At 37.0% G+C, this 19,900-nt stretch overlaps 1 protein-coding gene across 2 annotated transcripts in view; it reads left to right on the forward strand.

Annotated features, from left to right (window-relative positions):
* The window catches only part of LOC141402817 (dynein regulatory complex protein 11), a 442,109-nt gene that overhangs the window by 177,155 nt on the left and 245,054 nt on the right, over positions 1-19,900 (forward strand). For both annotated transcript variants that reach the window (XM_073984802.1, XM_073984803.1), the window contains one exon: positions 16,261-16,524. In XM_073984802.1, coding sequence (XP_073840903.1) covers positions 16,261-16,524 — 264 coding nt within the window. The remainder of the gene's footprint in view (positions 1-16,260; positions 16,525-19,900) is intronic.

The raw sequence follows: 19,900 nt of genomic DNA on the forward strand, positions 1-19,900 counted from the left end.
CATTAGCCGTTACGAGAGAAAGCTTACTGATATCAGGCTTTCTCTTGGGTAAGTGAGGGTGAGATCTTTCGATCTTTCTCACTACCTTGAGATAAATCTTGATCAGCTTACATTCTCTCAGCGTTATAGATGAGGGTTCCCTGTCAATGTACTTCCTGAGGAAGTGCATTGCTCTGTGGTACGCCCTCCTTTTTTTGGCCCATTGACAGAGCTATCTGAGGTGGTGGGAGCTTTTCCGGCCGGTATTTTGGTCGGAGTTCCTTCCTCAACAGCAGCAAGTCCTTGTGAGCCAGCAACATCGTCTGCCGCCTATGGTTGGGTAGCTGGTGCATCGGTTGGTCCAGAGTTCATACAGGTGGCTGCTACCACTGAGGTCGAGGCCGACTCATCGTTGACTACAGTCGCTGGAATGATTATGGTATTCATTTCGTCATCCGATGAGCCGTCCTCGGCCCCAGTAGAATAGCCACCCTGACTGAGACGCAGGGCCAACGTCTGCTCCAGTATCTCCAGGAGTTTCCGGCTTTGTTCAGCCAAACTGTCAGTAACAGCTCCTAGAGTGGGTACCTTATGCCCGTCCCCTCCCGACACTACCGTCCCGTCAACCGTTGGCTGGGTTGCCCCAGACTTGGTACAAAATTTTGAATTTGAAGAGTTATCCTTAGGCATTGCAGTGTTGTCATCAATCGAATTTTGTTTTAATTGTTTTTTTTTTGTTCATTTTTTGAGTGATTGTTGACGAAAAATAAATCTAACAGAGTATTGGTTGTTGAAGAAAAATGTGTCGGATTAGTGAAATTAGTATTTGTGAGACCAAGTGTTAATATGTATTCAATCAAAGACGATTCAACGAGGATATTTGAGTTAAAGTCTCCTGCAATAATAACATCATTGTAACCCAGGGTTTCGCTTTCCAAAGTGTTATACAGTTGTTGTTCGGTCGGTAGACATATCCAATGAAGATTTTTTAGAACTTTATATAAGTTCGATAAAAATATATTCAATTTTGTCACCTGAAACTGATTTTATCCGAAACTTTGCTTTGACATCTAAAGATCATCAATTTTGGTTAGAAGACCCTGAGCATTAAAATGACACAATTTTAAGCCACTTTGTTGACTGGCTAGTATTTTACTAGGTTCTTCATAACGTCCTTGGACCCTTTATTCATATTACCCATTTGGATCATTTAAGAGATTATTTCTATATGCGATTAAAACATCAGCAGCGCGTTTGAAGACAAATTTCCATTACAAAATTGCATTATTAAAAGAGAAAGGTAAACTTACATGAATTGAGAAAAGATATATAATAACAAAATAATAAAAATATGACAAAAAATGTTAAAGTTTAAAATGTACGTAATGACTTATTTTGAGAATCCGATTGCAAACTCCATCCATTTCCCAGATGTCGAAGCTCGTCGACGATCTTGTTATCCACAATATATATTGGCTCTTTGGAATTGAGTCGTTTAATATAAGTAAGGCCACGAAAGGTATATGCAGATTGTATCAAACCTTTTTCTTCAAATGAATTGCTTCTTGTAGAAAGTAATAATTGGTGTTGGATAGAATATGACTTTTATAATAAGCAGAATTCGAGGTAAATCCAATAGAATTGAGCAGAAGTTTATTGTCATTTTGTTTTTTGAAGTTGGAAACGGATGTAAAAAAAAAATTGTCATAAGGCGACATAAATTTTGCAAGAATGACTCCATCCGGCGAGTTTTGTTGTTTTGTATAATTCCTGTTTTGCAGGCGATGTATATTTTTATGCTTGGGCTCAACTGTTTGCATAGAGTTGCACATCTTGTTAAAGATTTCGAGCAATTTTTCATCATTTTGAAATGGAGTACCATTTACTCGGATTTCACATGCAACGTGCGAATTCTCCTGTTTCAATAGTTGCATTCTTAGGATTTCAATATCCGATTTCAGAACTGCAATTTTTTCTGAGCCCTTTTCTGAGCAATTTTCCAGGTGAACTGATATCCCCCAATTTTCAGCTGAATCGGACAATAAGTGCCAGCTGTACGTTGCGAACGAAAAAAAATACATGAACAGACGGACGGACATGCATAAATCGACTTAGAAAGTGAATATATGTATATCCCTAAAAGGAAGTATGGGTTTGTCCCGATTCCTTATGCATGTTACATACAAATGCACAAAGACATAATACCTCTTACCACAGTGTGGTGTAGGGTATAAAAAACAACAACTGATTAAGGCATCCAAAAATGACCTTTGACCCTGAATAACTTTTTTGTATCTTTTATATCTTTTGTCTTTCCAAAAACCGTCCTGTTGCTTCAAACATTTGTAAAATAAATTAATTTTCGACTGATTTTAGCAGCTCTTCTAATTGTTAATACACTATAATCTCGATATTCCGCACAGCAAATGTTTCCGTGGTGTCCGAACTATCGAAATGTCCGGATTATCTGACAACAAAGAAACAAACATTATTTTTTATGATTAAATCGCTCGGTGCATAATAATATATTATTTAGGCATGTCACAGAAACCAATTTCGATCGAAAGTGGAATTGATTCCGTATTTAGATTCTTCTTAGCTTGCCACATAATTTTTTCGCTGTAAATTTGTAAAAACTGAACAATCTGGCATTACGAATGATAAAGCATTGATAAAAAAAAAATAAGAAAGAACTCAAACCATGGGCGTAGCCAGCTATGGGCAAAAAAGTTTTGAAAAATTATACTGTTATACAAAAATTGAAAAAAATGCAGATGTTCTGATGTTTTATTTTTTTATTTTATAACGGCAAATGCGTGGCTAATATCTTTCGAATAAACTATGTTTTTTTATAGTGGTTAACCTGACCATTTGTTAACCACTTTTCAAAAAAATATAGCTTATGGTTATATAGTTACGGTATATATAGTTATGGTGATTGAAGTGTAAAAAACGCATAAAAACATTAAAATACTTTTCCTCGAGCTCTAGGCTACTTAGAATATACCAAATTGTATAATTTATTTCTTATTTTATAATATTTAATTAATGTATTATTTGCAAGTAAGCTTTCGAAAATTGAAAAAAATCAAATCAATCAAAATCAATGAATCAATAATAGATGAGATATGTATAGTGTTTAGGGCTGTAACACCTTTTATTGTTTATAAAAACACTTATGTTTGATTTAAGTTTTTTCTGTGGTTTTATTTCAATTTTAATTTTGTTCACTTCAACAAATGTTAGGTCTAAAAAATGATTGTTTACATTGACTTTTTATGAGGTCAAATTATGATCTTATTCACACAGTAGGCAAATAACAATTTATTACTTTAATTCAAGTTGTAACTTATTGTTTGAATAAAAGTCTCTTGGTTTAAGTTCTTTTGGTTGCGATCGAAATTAAATTAATTCTTATTCAAAGACAATTTGGTTCTGTTTTGTTTTCTCCTTTGTTATGGGGTCAATGCCAATCAAGTGTTGTGGGCTAAGCTGATGTTATCGAACAACTGGTTGATGTCTGTTTTCTATCCCTTTGTTTAAGGGCAGAGAAAGAATTTGCAAGAATATGACAACAACAATGTTTATGGGTAACGGCACATACATATGTATGTGTGTCTATTACTGGCTCTAGTTAGAAAATGACAATTAGACAAAGGAGAAAACAAAAGAGAGGATCACTCATTGGAATGAGTGTTTAACTTTAAAGAAGTCGAAAATGGAATATGTTTGTATATGAGGTATTTCATGTTAAATGGATTATGTTTGCATATGAGACATTTCATGATATTTTTACTTATACAAACTATTTTAAAGATATTGATAAAGTACAACGAAAATATTTTACTTCAGTGATAAGAAAAATAGTTAATTATTTTTTCAAGAAAAATTATGGTTCAACGGTTCGAACGTTGAACATTCCGGCCTCCCCGTGCTAAATCACCAGATCTTGCCGATGGCCCCTGTGAATGTGTAGCCAACTGCGGTTTGGTGTGCGATAATATGAGGTAGGTTGGTGAACAGAGAACCATTGCGGTAGAGGTCCCAGTAGATGTCTGCACCAAGCTCAATGTCAATGGGTGAATTACAGCGGGGATCAGGATCAGCTAGTGTATCCGCTACAAAGTCTTTGGTTGGATCTTCGGCTATTGGTTTCGCATACGGTCTACGAGGGAGGTCATTGGTGAGCATTGCACGCAGTTCTCGCTCCCATTTAAAGCGAGGTAATCTGGCTCCAATCACAATTTTGGCGAACCGAGCTCCATGATATTCAAAGGTCTGTAGTTTTAGCTGCGATTGTAAGCTCACAGCAATACGGGATACAGTAGCATGTGAGTTTATACTTGCACGACAGATGTGCCACATTCCCGGCTGGTTCGGCATTGCAATTTTAATATGGGCTGTTGGTATGAAGACTTTAGACCAGGCGAATGGGACGTACGGCTTTGGTTTCATCTGGAAAGATTCGTCATCAAGTAGTGAACGTTGTTTGGCAGCCTTCGATGTCGATGGCTGTGGTGACGATGCCTCTTGTTGTCGTTGGTAGGCATGGCTTGGTTGAGTTCGACCGGAAGATTTTGAGCGAGTTGGTTGTGGTTGTTGTGGAGGGTTTTGGGCCGCACGGCTGGATGATTTCGAACGAGATGGTTCTGGTTGTGACCTTTCGGATGGGCGACTTTGACGTTGTTGGTTGGGTGGTGATATTTGCTCGGCGAAGTGGAGGAGAGTATGATGTTTTTTGTCGCAGATTTGACATGACAAAGTAGTTGGACATCGTACTCGGGTATGGGAACACGCCAAACAATTGAGGCAGTAGAGGTGTTCGCATATCACGTCAAATCTCTCGTTAGGTCCAAGTCCAAGAAACATGGGGCAAGTTTTTATTGGATGATCTTGTTTGCAAAGCTTGCACGAGTAGACCCAGCGTTTTGGTCGGAAGTCTCCAGGTATTTTATCCGCCATTATCTGTAAAGAGTCTAGAAGTAGTGAGGTATATGATATGGGGAATATGATATGAGGTAATAGTAGAAAGTTAATCGGTGAGTAGTGGAATCAATTTAGTAATAGGCCGCCGAATGACTCCATTTGATGTTTGGAGGTCAACTACTCGGACATTTTGATCTGACCCAGGATGTAAATTGACAATTCGCCCTAACTTCCATTCATGTCGAGGTGTGCGATCATCTTGTATGATTACGAGGTCATTTTGTCGTACATTGTCTTGTTGTCGTTTCCATTTGTAGCGACGGTGTAGCTCTTTCAAATATTCTGTTTTCCAACGTTGACATAGTATTTGAGAGACTATTTTAACTCTTTTCCAACGATTCGCTAATGAGATGTTTTCTTCTGAGATGTCAGGTTCCGGTGGAGCTAATAATGGTGACCCAATGAGAAAGTGTCCCGGTGTGAGTGGTGAAAGGTCATTTGGATCATCACTTGCTGGGCAAAGAGGTCTAGAATTTAGACATGATTCTATTCGCGTTAAAATTGTAGACAGCTCCTCAAAAGTGAAAGTCATGTTGGGAACTACTTTTTTAAGGTGCATTTTGAAGGATTTTACACCGGCCTCCCATAGTCCGCCCATGTGAGGTGCACCTGGTGGGATAAAGTTCCACTCTAAATTCTGAGGAGAATATTGATAATTAAGGTCGGTCTGTATACGTCTGAAAAACTCTATTCTATCTTTCTTGAGCATCTCTGCTGAACTTGTGAAGTTTGTTCCATTATCGGAAAACATTTTTGCTGGGCAACCCCGTCTCCCAATGAATCTTGAAAACGCTGCTAGAAAGGCTTGAGCTGAGAGGTCACTGGTTGCCTCTAGATGTACGGCTTTCGTGGAAAAGCATACAAAAATGCATACATAACCTTTTGTTACTAAACATGCTCGTCCGGTGAAACTACGAATATTAAACGGACCGGCAAAGTCGACTCCTGTATTCAAGAAGGGTCTGGTGAATTCCGTGCGTTCTGGAGGTAAAGACGACATGATCTGATTTTGAGTATGCTTTTTATATAAGACACACGGTTTACAACGATTTATGACCATCTTAATAAGGGGTTTAAGTCTAAATATCCAAAATTCTGATCGAATAATGCGGGTCAGTAATTGGTTTCCTCCATGTAGTGTCATTTTATGCGTATGCTCAACCAGAAGTCGTGAGAGTTTAGAATGATGAGGTAACAGAATTGAATGTCTTTCATTGTGTGTTAACATAGGGGAATTAGAAAGTCGGCCATTTGCTCTCATAATTCCTTGACCGTCAATGTACGGATTTAATGTTAAAAGCGGACTGTTGTGAGGCAATTTTTGTTTATGAGATAGTAAACGATATTCTGTGGGAAAATAGTGCAATTGAGTAAGTAGAATCGCCTTTGATTTGCCAATTTGAATTTCTTCAGGTAGAACATCATTCGGAGGTCTCTGAGATTGAGGTATGATTCTATGTAAGATTCGTATGGTCCTAGCCACATATGCAAAAGATCGATATAACTTTGATAAAGTTGAGAAGTTTTTCAAAGGATCTGTTTCTAAAAGGTCGTTAGTCGAGGGGACAAGAAGTGTTTTAATTTGTTTTTCTTCCATAGAAGTGCGAACAATCTCTTTGGCTTGTGGCCAGCAAGTTTTTGGCTCTCGTAGCCATGGAGGTCCGTGCCACCATAAATTGTTGGATTCTAAATCTTGTGAGGAACATCCTCTGGTTCCGATGTCGGCAGGATTGTCTGATGAATCCACATGACTCCAATTTGATGTTCCAACTTTGTCCATTATATCAGACACCCGATTTCCAACGAAGGTGTTCCATGTGCAAGGGGGTTTACTAAGCCAGGCCAGTACGATGGTTGAATCGGTCCAAAAATAGATGTCGTGTTGTCCAAGATTGAGATTTGGTACAACTGAGGATGTCAATTTTGCCAGTAATACTGCTCCACACAATTCTAGCCTTGGGAGAGAAATTTTCTTGACTGGTGCTACACGAGTTTTTGCAACCAGCAGATGTGTACGGACGTCATTGTTTTCTTCCAGTCGAACGAATAATGTCGCCGCATATGCCTTTTCGGAGGAGTCACAGAATCCGTGAATGTCGATCTTACAGGCCGGAGTATATCCTATCCATCTTGGCACTTTTTGATGTTGTATATCTGGGCAGCTCCTGAGGAAATTTTCCCAAGCGAGTGAAGTCAAAGGTCGGAGTCCTTCATCCCATCCAACTTTATCAAGCCATATCTGTTGCATGATCAGTTTGGCAACAACAATAACTGGCGCCAACCAACCACAAGGGTCAAAAAATCGGGCAATTATGGAAAGTACTTCCCTTTTGGTAAATGTCGATTTAATATTGATATCAGGCTGAGGAAATGAGAAGGAATCACTGCTGATGTTCCATTTGATACCCAAAGTTTTCGTTACCAAGTTTTCAGAAAGATGTAGACAATCATCTGACAAGAGTTTTTCAGGTGGTAGATCGCTGACAATAGTGGGATTATTTGACGACCATTTCCTGAGATCGAATCCAGCAGAGGCTAATGCACTATTTAGTTGATTTTTGGATTCCATTGCTTCCTCGACTGTGTGTCCTCCAGCTAAGACGTCATCAACATACATGTTGTTCTGCAATATTTGAGAAGCCAAAGGATATGTCTCTTTGATGTCTTCGGCAAGCTTGAGTAATGTCCTAATTGCCAAGAATGGGGCACAATTGAGTCCAAAGGTTACTGTCAGAAGTTCGAAGTCTTCAATTGGCCCTTTAGGTGATGTCCGAAACAAGATTCGCTGATATCTTGTTTGTGAAGGGTTTACTAAAATCTGCCGGTACATTTTGGTAATGTCGGCGTTATAAACAAACTTGTAAAATCTCCACTTTAAAGTCTGAAGAATAAGGTCCTGCTGAAGAATAGGTCCAGGATACATGACGTCGTTCAGACTCTTTTTGTTATCTGATGGAGATGATGCGTTAAAAACCACCCTAAGCTTTGTGGTCACGCGATCAGGTTTTATTATCGCATGGTGTGGAAGGTAATAACTAGGTCCATTATTGATGTCATCTTTCAAAATTTTCTTCATATGGCCTAGGTCCAAGTATTCCATGATCGTTTTATCGTACAACTCTTTGACATCTGGTTTTTTCTCAAGAATTTTCTCCATGCGAAGAAATTGTGCCATTGCAATGGTCCTGGAATTTCCAATTTCTTCATCGTTTTTGAGGGGTAAGTTGACCATGTACCTTCCAGAGGCTGTCCTAGAGGTCGTAGACTTATATAAATCTTCACAAAATAAGTCTTCTTTTGATCGCAAAGTCTGACGTGGCGTCTCCTCCACCTCCCAAAATTGTGTGAGGAGATTATCTAGCGCCACTGCGTAAAATAACGAGACATGTCTAGTTGATTCAGTCGACCGTTCTACAGGTCCTCCCACCGTCCACCCAAAGACAGTTTTTTGAGTTAAGAGGGAACCGTGTGAACGCATCGGAACTGTGAAATCAAATATACTTGAGCTGATATCAAGGCCAATGAGAATGTCTACTGGCCTGCTTCTATAGAATTGTGGATCAGCAAGGGGACGATCTAATTTATCGTAGTGTTCAATGTCAATACTTCGAGGAGGTAAATTGAATGCCAAGGTCTTCAAAACAGGCGCCCATACGTCTAGTTTGAAGTCAGGATTCAGCCGCGAGCGAAGAGTGAAAATGCAAGCTTGTGTTGATGTTTCCGTCATTGCTGGGTTAAGTCCTGAAACGTGTACTAGGTTGCGCTTGCTTGGAAGTCTAAGACGATTTTTTAGCTTTTCTGAAACGAAGGTCGATTGTGAGCCGGAATCTATGATTGCGCGTGCTTCAAATCTCTGACCGTTCAATTCAATTTCAACCAGGGCTGTAAAAAGCAAAGTCTCTTCCGATTTTGAGTGAGGCTTATTCTCATCGCGAAGAGCAAGTGAAGTGAGTTGACTTGGTTCGACACAAGGTGTGGACTGTATATTCAAGGTAAGTGCTTGTGTACTGGTGCTAGGTCGTACATCAAGCTGGGATTCAGGAGTCGTTTGCGATCCGTTTCCCTTATGTAAAAGTGTGTGATGTCTGAGGTTGCAAATTCGACAATTGAATTTGCTTTTGCACTCGTTAACTCCATGGTCTGTTAAGAGGCAGTTATAACATGTTTTTGTTACCTTGACAAGGTGAATACGATCGTTTGTATTCTTTGCTAGAAACTTGGGACAATTTCTTAGTAAATGAGCTTCTTTGCAGTGCTGACATTTGTGCTCTATCGTAGTTTGAGGTCTGTATTGCTTATTTGATGTCATGTTGTTCCTGGATTTGTGTTCGACATTAGTTTGAAAGGAGTGAATTTTCTTGTCTTTCTGGGATCGTTGACTTTCCTTGAAAGCTTGAGCAGGTTTTGAAGGCACTGAGTGAATGTTTCCCACAGATTCAAGTGTTTTGAATTTGTTTGTTAGGAAGTTGTTGAAGTCGCTCCATGTTGGGATGTCTGAACTTGAATCTAGTGTGTTTTCGAAGTCTTGCAGGTATGTTCTAGGTATTTTTTGAGAACATAAAAAAATGAGGATTGGATCCCAAGTCTTAATGTCAATGTCTAAAGTTTTTAAAGTTTCAAGGCAACTCGTGACTGATCGTTGCAATGTCTTTAATGATGAGCTAGAGTCAACGACTACTGAAGGTAAGTTGAACAAGGTTTTCAACTGCTCATTCACCTGCATTCGCTTGTTTTCATACCTATCAGTCAAGTTTTTCCAAGCGAGGTCAAATCCATCATTCGTAAGCGGAATGTTCGCGATGATGTCTCGTGCCTCACCTCCTGTTTTTTGATTGAGGTGATATAGTTTTTCGACCTTACTAATATTCGAATTTTTCACATAAATGGCAGTGAAGAGATCCCGAAATGTCGGCCAGCTTTTATAGCTGCCATAGAAGATGTCGGTATCGCAAGGAGGGAGCTTTATTGAGTAATGAGCAGAAGTTTCCAACACAGTTTTTTCCATCTGTTCCGTAGACTTATTGTTGAGGATGTCAATTTCGGCATTTAAGGATCCTAGAGTAGATTTGTACACTGTAAGTGCGGTTCTAAAATTTGTACGTAGCTTCTGGAGGTCAATGGCGGCTTCTCCTTCCTGGACTTCATGATCCCTGCACTCTTCATAACAACGTCTGAGTTGATCCCAAATGCGATCCAGGTGTACTCGAAGGGCTTCTAAAGCATGAACGTTGTCTTCGGCTGTACTTGCGACTTGTAATTCGTTGAAATCGATCAAGTCGTTGTACAAATTAGCGAACTTTTTCGTGAGGTCCGTTTTCGTAGCCATTCCCACAAAATACCAAAAACGTTTAAAAGTTAAAAGGAAGAAATCTCCAAATCAGTCTCAAATGACAAAAGCAAAAACCAAAATGCAACAAACTCAATATGTGGCAATAAAGATTGTGTTCTTCCACAGCGCACAATATAAGATGAGGTCGGAACAGTGGCAAATTGTATGAAATGTCTACCGATTGCAATGTGCCCAAAGTAGGAAAGTCAAAAGAAAAAACAGCGATAACTTGTATGGAGAAAAGTAAATAAACTCCTTACGATCGGCCAAAAAAAACAGTAAAGTCGACCAAAACGACAAACTCGAACAGGAATGTAGAAAATGACAAAATTCCCCAAAAGGAGTGTACGCAACCAATTTATGAAAATGTTACAATTATTGCACCAACAAAGAAATATTTTAAATGTCTTCAAATTGCACTTTTCCGATGTGAATAGGTATAATATATTTAGCTCGTAAACTGCATAAATAATGATAAAATGTCAATATCAACAAAGGCACTCGATTGTGCAAAAAGGTCCAGTTTATTGTTCGAATCCAAAAAATTAAAAAATTTCCCCAGAATATTTTGAAAAAAAACAGCGATCTGGCAACCCTTATTGTGAAATTGGCTTTAGGTTTACCACGATTAACTTTCGTTTATGATGGAATGTATATGTATGTATGTAAGTGTGAGTGTTGTACTTACTGCCTCTCCTTTTATTGTACTTGCGTTTTTGATTATTTTTTCCGCTCTCCTGTGGGAAGTCTATTTTCTTGAAGTCGCTGGAATACTTTATTCAAATAGGTTGAGGTCTAAAAAGAAAAAGAGAGAACACAATTCTGGATATGCCACACTAAACACTGACCGTTATGGATAACGGTTTTTTTTTATTTTAGAAAAATGTTCGCTGTTTTTAGCAGGCTCTTATTTTCCGCAAAATGTTCAGTGTTTTAATTGTTCCTTTCTTAAAACCATATTCACTTTTTGCACAGAGGTCTTTTTCACAGTTTTTAAATATTTCACTTTAAACGAAGTCAAAATCTTCCACAATGCAACTAGGTCTGTTTTGTTTGTTTTAATTGTTCACTATTTTTGACTTATAAATTTTCAGTCTATTCAACATTCCACTGGCAATAGTTATTGTTTTTGTTTTACACGATTCGGCTCGTGGGGACCAAAATGTTTAGGGCTGTAACACCTTTTTTTGTTTATAAAAACACTTATGTTTGATTTAAGTTTTTTCTGTGGTTTTATTTCAATTTTAATTTTGTTCACTTCAACAAATGTTAGGTCTAAAAAATGATTGTTTACATTGACTTTTTATGAGGTCAAATTATGATCTTATTCACACAGTAGGCAAATAACAATTTATTACTTTAATTCAAGTTGTAACTTATTGTTTGAATAAAAGTCTCTTGGTTTAAGTTCTTTTGGTTGCGATCGAAATTAAATTAATTCTTATTCAAAGACAATTTGGTTCTGTTTTGTTTTCTCCTTTGTTATGAGGTCAATGCCAATCAAGTGTTGTGGGCTAAGCTGATGTTATCGAACAACTGGTTGATGTCTGTTTTCTATCCCTTTGTTTAAGGGCAGAGAAAGAATTTGCAAGAATATGACAACAACAATGTTTATGGGTAACGGCACATACATATGTATGTGTGTCTATTACTGGCTCTAGTTAGAAAATGACAATTAGACAAAGGAGAAAACAAAAGAGAGGATCACTCATTGGAATGAGTGTTTAACTTTAAAGAAGTCGAAAATGGAATATGTTTGTATATGAGGTATTTCATGTTAAATGGATTATGTTTACATATGAGACATTTCATGATATTTTTACTTATACAAACTATTTTAAAGATATTGATAAAGTACAACGAAAATATTTTACTTCAGTGATAAGAAAAATAGTTAATTATTTTTTCAAGAAAAATTATGGTTCAACGGTTCGAACGTTGAACATATAGTATGGAGGGAATATAAAGTTTGGTTTTCCGTTTGTAACGCATTGAAATACTTATTTGCAACCCTATAAAGTATACATATTTTTGATCAGATTAAAATTCTGAGTCGATATAGTCATATCAGTTAGTCTGTCGAAATTAAAATCGGTCCAAATTATTATATCGGTCCAAACTTAGTTTAACTTCGAAGAGGGCCTTATCGGTCCACCTTTTAATTATTTGTGATGTCAAAATGTGTTAAATATATATTTTTGTTTAATCATTGAGAACGGTTTTATTTAAGAAAGCATAGATGAAATTCTCTAAAGTATGTTTGGACGATCTATGTCTCGTAGAAATATTATGATGTGCGAAGTATGGCCCAGAGTTGCCGTGAGGCGTAGTTATTTTAGCGAAAAGTTTCGAATGTTTATGGTGGAGATACGTGAAGAAGTGGACCGATATGGCTCATCTTTGAACTTAAACTAAGTTTGGATAAAATATTACGAAGGCCAAATTTTTGACTGTATCGGTTGATCCGTTCAAGAGTTATTGTGCGTCCAGTCAGCCAGACGGAAGGAGATAGCTAAAACGTCTCCAAATTGTCTGAAACATATTTCGTCCAAACATAATTGAGGCGCTCAGCGCCAAAACGGCCTAACCCACATGTCCACAAAAATCAAACAGACTATAAAGATCTAACCAGAAATAACTATTAAAACAATTCCATATTGCATTAAGGGCATAAAAATGTCATACCTATGTTCGCAATTTTGAGGGGGATATTGTATTTTCGGTGGACACGTTTTTTGACCCCCTTGAACTTAGAAAGCCAAATTTCAGCCAATTTAATAACTTCCAAATACCCAAACCCTAAATTCAAAATAAAAGCAAATATATCGGTAGATAACATTTTGAAAATAACTGAAGTCGGGCGGTACCGTTATATGGGGGGCTATACCTATGTCCATAATTTTTGGTGCAGATTTGATCATCCTAAATGCCAAATAATATCTAATTCCGTCTTTCCAAAACTTCAGTGTCCTATATCAATTTTTGTGGATTATCAATTTTACCATAGTAAAATGGAAATTGGTGTTCGAAATTGGCGGGAACACTATATGTGAAGAAGTAAAAAAATTGACTTATATGCTGTTTTATTGATTTATTTTATAATTTTTGAACGAAAAATTGATTAAAGAGTGGTATTGAGTCTTCTTTGGGCCTACAAAACATTTCCCCGGAAATGTGTCAGCACTGGTCCACGTTTTTTATTACCCACCATAGAGGTGTACCGCCCGATTTTCGGGGGTTTTCACGGATTTTGCTGCATTATCCTATAGAAATGGTTGTAATTTAAAACATATTTAGGCTTCTTTGGGTCTACTAAACTTCACTTCAGAAATTTGTCAGCACAAACCTTTTCCACTAGTATGTGTCGTCGAATTTCGACGAATGCACACACCAAAATTTGGTTGGTCTGCTATAGTATTGCCTTACCCCTTGGCGAACAATGCCAAATCTTTTCCACTAATAAACCAACAATGGGATTAAGCCAGACTATTTTGAAAAAACAAAATTAATTTTTTTTAATTTTTTAAATTTAAAAAAATGTAAAAAGTAAAAGGTTTCAAAAATGTACCCCTACCACAAGGGAAGAATTTTTTATTTGTTGACAGATGAGACTTAACGTACTTTTAGGATAATTTTCCGGCAAATAACAACTTTTATTTAGCTAAAAACGTTTGAAATACAATATTTACGGTATTATTTAGAGATTACAAAAGAAATTTTTCAGTTAGGCTTTGATATTCACGAAATAGACCTCGATGACTGTCAGTTTTGCTTGTCAATGTGTACTATACTTTAAAATACATACTTGTTTAAAATTTGTTTACTGTTCAAAAAATCGAACACTAAGTGCGAAATGGGTTAAACAGGTTAACAGAGACATACATATATTTACATTATCTAGGTATGCTATATGTTTCTGTAAAGAAAGTACTGTGCTCGAACCACAAGAGAATGTGCATCAAATGTCATTAGGTGTATATTTCGCTTGTTTCGGAATATATTCTGCAAAATGGTGTGAACGATATCTCTCGATGGGAGCAATCGATTTGGTCCAAAATTTGCACACCGTATTATTTCATCCAGTCATGTATCAAGTCGGATATAGTCCATATCAATCCCGTTCTTCGGGTACCTCCCATTCAAAATTTTTAGCATTAAGGGTTCATAGTGATCAAAATACTTCTCCGCTAATAGTTGTGGACATAGGTCCACGTTTTGGTATTGCCCCTAAACAACAATACCGCCCAATTTCAAGTACTGTGCAAAATTTAAGATGACCAGATAAGGTTAGTAGTCCGGTCAAAATAGACATTGAAATAGCAAAAATTCCCACAGAGCTGAATTTTGGTGGAGAGCTAGGGTTTGCCATTAGAAGCAATGTCCTAAAAGTCCCCATCGATCCCATGTGTGCAAAAAAAATTATTCGGGGTCAAAGGTCAAATTTTAAGGGTTTTTAGGTTTTCGAATTTATTTTTTTGAAAACAGTTGATCTAATCAAAAAGTGACTAAAGTAAATATTGTAGACAGAAAAATTATCTACAAGTTTGATATTTATAATTTTTTTCCTAGAAGGAACCATTCTTGAGATATAGCTGTTCTAAAAAACACATGATTTTTATGCACTTATAAGGGAAATATGCACATATTCAGACGAACCGTCTAAAATAAGCGAAGTAATCGGGCCTGTCCCCCAAAAAATATATATTTTCTAGAAGAGCGAAATTATAGCTATCTTCTAAAAAAATTCCAACAAAATCGGAGCGTGTTTAGTAGAGTTATTCAATGTTAGAGTCATTTTATGCAAAAATAGCCCATTTAACCCACATGTATAATCGAAAGCCCAACGGGAACGACCCCAACGAAAACTCTCCGAATCTTTTCAAGTTTTGTCCGAAGGTAGGGATTGTTGCGCTGATTACGGAAACGTATAATTTTCAACGGTTGCGGATCCGGTAATTCGACCAGAAAAGCCAAATTTAAAAACCGGGTTAGACCCGGTTCTACTGAACAGATTACTGCAAATCGTTTGAAAGCTTACGGAAGTATCTAACACATAGTGTCGTTACATTAACCGGTTCGCCTCACAATGTACTTACGCGGCTAATTTTTTATTTGACCTTTAGATCGCGATATCTCGAAAATGGTAAGTCTTTTTAAGAATCACGAAGACCACTCTTGTAGACAATTATTGAATCTACAACTTTTACCTTAGCCGGCTTTTGCTAAGTCTTCCCGTTTTAGAGAAAAAATAAAAAAACTGAATAATGCCTCCAAAAATTACCTTTGACCCCGAATAACTTGTTTTGCACACATGGGATCGATGGGGACTTTTAGGATGTTGCTTCTAATGGCCAACCCTAGCTCTCCACTAAAATTCAGCTTTGTGGGAATTTTTGCCATTTCCCCCTTATACGCGGTTTACAAAAGGTCAAACAAATTCGCTTAAAATTGTGGGCAATGGTACGGAAAGAAAACTATATATTCCATATTAGTTCAGAATACTTCATGGTGGACGTTTTTTACTTGTTTTTCATTAGGTAAGTACCCAAATAAAGGTTTTAAATTTTTGTATGTAAAAACTATACACATTACAAAAAAAATAAGTTGAACACCCCCCCCCCCACCTAGATTTGATCCTGGCTACGCCCTTGACAAACAAGGTATTCACCAAATCGATCGAAATCTGAAGAAGCTAAAACAAAAACGATCGAAATGAAATAACGGAATTGAAGCCATTCCGATCGGAATCTGTGACATGCCTGATTAAGTGTAATTATTAAAACCGAACACTAAAAGGAAATATGGAAGTAACTAATGAACTAAGTGTAAAAAATAGTGGTGTCCAGATTATCGAGTAGAAAAATTTCGACTATACTGTATTTTCATTAATATTTGCTATATTTTCAAATTCGACCAACTTCTAAATTTCGCATTTTTCTGTACTTCGAATTTGTTTTTTTTTATAGACTAGAGTATGAATTATTGAAAAAGGCATGGTCTTTGGATAATAAAACGAAATATAAACCAATGAAGGAAAGAAAACTGAAGTTCACTACTGAAAGGAAGAAAAGAAATGTGTTAAATCCCACAGAACAACGAACTATAGATTCCCTATATCAGGAATTGAAAGAATCGGGTATTATAGAGCAACCTATAGATAAATCCTTTAGCGATTTTGTTGGGGATTTCAATTTTATAGCAGATGATACCAGAGATGAAAATAATATGGTGTAAGTACATTTTTAAATTTTAACAAGTAAAAAGCGTTAAGTTCGGCTTGTCCGAACTTTTCATACCCTTCACCATGAAATATTCTGAACTTATATGGAATAATTTGTTTCTTTCTGTAACGAAAATACGAATGTCCAAAATACCTAATTTTAGCTAATACGGTCAGTTAATACGGCGAATAGACCTGAACATGGAAAAATATAAAGAATTTATGTGAGAGATGTGTTCCTTTGTTATGTAAAGCTGGCATGACCAAAAAGAGAACGGAGAAAATGTGAAAATATTGGCAACTTATTACAGTGTGTTAGTAAGTTTGTATTCACGCAAGCTATAAAACAATAACAAATCAAAACATTTGTTCTCTTTTGTACGCTCTTTCTGTGCATTTGGGTCGTGTGCGTGTAAATTGCCAAAAATCATCGGCACCGCGCACAGTGGTCGAAATCACTGATCTAGGGGCGCGAAATTAATAACTTGGAAACGAATGGAGATATCTTTCTGAAATTTTGCACAAACTCAGTCTGTGTCCGTGGATAATAATGTACTAAATATTGTTCATATTTAGTACATTATTACCCACGCCTAATATTTTGGTATAGCCTCCATATAACGGTACCTCTTGATATTCGGTATTTTGAGGAATTAAGCCAACCTTTCCTTCCAAATTTGTTGTAATTTGGTACTTAGGGTTTCTAGTGATCACTAAACATTTCCACCAAAAATTGTGGACATAAGTCCACGTTTGAATATAGGCCCCTTTTAAGGTACCTCCGATTTTCAGTATTTTGGGGGTTTAAAGCTACATTTTCCGGCCAAATTAGGTGTAATTTGGTATTTGGGGTTCCCAGTAGGCACAAACATTCTCCACCAAAAATTGTGGACATAGGTCTACTTTTTGATATTGTCCCCATATAACGGTACCTCCCAATATTCGGTATTGTTAGGATTTTGTCTACATTTTCAGACCAAATATGCTGAATTTTGTTTTGGCATAGGAGGTTCTCGTTGATTATACATCTTCTCCACCAAAAATTGTGAGCATAGGTCTACATTTTGATATAGCCCCCATATAACTGTACCGACAGATTTTGGCTACTTTGAGGCTTTAAGCTATTTTTCAAGACCATTTATCAGCAAGATTTGCAGCTAAATTGGGGTCATTCGGAATCTAGAAAGTCCAAATTAATTAGTAAAACCAAAATTGGGCTGGATCTTAGAGGACCTATGTAGTTACGCTCCATTCAACAAAAGTATATTGCTCCAAAAACATAAAAAATAATAATTTTTGAAAATTTATTTCTACAAAACTATGTAACTTCAGGCCCCAAAATTTTTATTTTTTTAAATTTAACTTACACAATTCTCTATCAAAAAAATAAACTTTGTTTAGTTTTATTACGAATTTATTTAACAATTAAAGAAATATGAAACCAGGTTTTTAACAACAATTTTGTTAAAATATGATGCATCAAAATTTCTTGCACTTGACAGTGAATAACTGAGTGAATATTTACAACAACAAAAAAAGTAAAAACAATATTTTAGTCAGCAATTTGGACCGGTGTGCGCCGTTCCAAATGTGGCCATGCTTGATGAAAACGCTGTGTTAGGCAACGAGAGAACACGTTTCGTATGTTGTTACGACAATGTACACGAGTGGATATAAATGTCATTACATTTGATCAACGATGCTCGGGCCACACGAAAAAGTGCAATCTAAACCAAGCATGGTCACATTTGGCACGGCGGTGCCGATGATTTTCGGCAATTTACACGCACACGACCCGAATGCACAGAAAGAGCGTACAAAAGAGAACAAATGTTTTGATTTGTTATTGTTTTACAGCTTGCGTGAAAACAAACTTACTAACACACTGTTATAAGTTGCCAATATTTTGAATACATTCACATTTTCTCCGTTCTCTTTTTGGTCATGCCTGATCTAAACATCTGCAATTGTCACATATTTCCGTATTTATGCCTTTCCACGAAAACAAATGCTACGCTATGCACTGTTGTATCAAACAGCATAACAGTGCGTGACATACAAACAAATTCTCATTGTCTAGCCATGTCGCGTCGGCTCAAACAAGACAACAGCACATGAATAGAGATGGACAGTGGGTAAATACCCAATGGGTAAATACCCGGTAAATTGGGTAAATACCGGGTAAATACCCATTTGTGGGTATTTATTTGGGTATTTACTATATTGAATCGCCAATACAACATCTTACACCCTATTTCTGGGTTTAGGTTGTGAAATCGTTGCAAACTGGATAGTTTTATAATACTTTAAACAAGTGGGTAAATACTTGGGTAAATACCCGAGTATTTACCCAAATGTTGGGTAAAAACTCTTTAACTGCCGAACCTCTTGACGTAGCCTGACGAAATTTGGCACAAATCTTATTTGTATCAAGAGCACATCTGGTATTGAAAATGGGGTCTCTGGGTCCATGTTTTGGTATAGCCCCCATATAGCCGTACCTCCCGATTTAAGGTATTTTTCACCTATTAGCCACATTATACAACCAAATTGGCTGTAATTTGGCGCAGTCAGTCCTCAATGAGTATAAAATATCTTTGCAAAATTTTGTCAGCGTAGGTCCACGTTTTCTTATAGCCCCCATATAAGGGTACCCCGATTTCGATTATTTACCCAAATATAGGGTAAAAATGCTTTATCTGCCGAACCACTTGACGAAGGCTTACAAAATTTGGCACAGTGAGTTCCCAATATGTAGAAAATATCAATGCAAAATTTTGTCAACATAGGTCTACGTTTTCTAATAGCCCCCATTTAAGGGTACCCCGATTTCGAGTATTTACCCAAAAGTTGGGTAAAACCTATTTATCTTCCGAACCAATTGACGTAGGGACTGAAATCTTTGTTTTATCAAATAACTTCTGGTACTGAAAATGGGATCTTTGGGTCCACGTTTTGATATAGCCCCCATATAACTGTACCTCCCGATTTCAGAAACCCATATAGGGGCTACTAGAAAATTTTTGCAAGGATATTTAATACATATTGGGAACTCACTGTACCAAGTTACAGTCAGTATGATTGTAAAATGTGGCTAGTAGTAAAAAATATCTTAAATCGGGAGGTACGGCTGTATGGGGGCTATACCAAAACATGGACCCAGAGACTTAATTTTCAATATCAGATGTTCTCTTGATATAAGTAAGATAAATTTTGTCAGCCTACGTCAGGTGGTTCGACAGTTAAATAGTTTTTACCCACTTTTGGGTAAATACTCGAAATCGGGGTATACTTATATGGGGGCTACAAGAAAACGTGGACCTACGTTGACAAATTTTTGAAAGGATATATTATACTCATTGAGGACTCACTGCGCCAAATTACAG

The sequence above is a fragment of the Musca autumnalis genome, unplaced genomic scaffold (genome assembly GCF_047663935.1).
Source record: "Musca autumnalis isolate F117 unplaced genomic scaffold, ASM4766393v1 scaffold_4, whole genome shotgun sequence".
Classification (NCBI taxonomy): Eukaryota; Metazoa; Arthropoda; class Insecta; order Diptera; family Muscidae; genus Musca; species Musca autumnalis.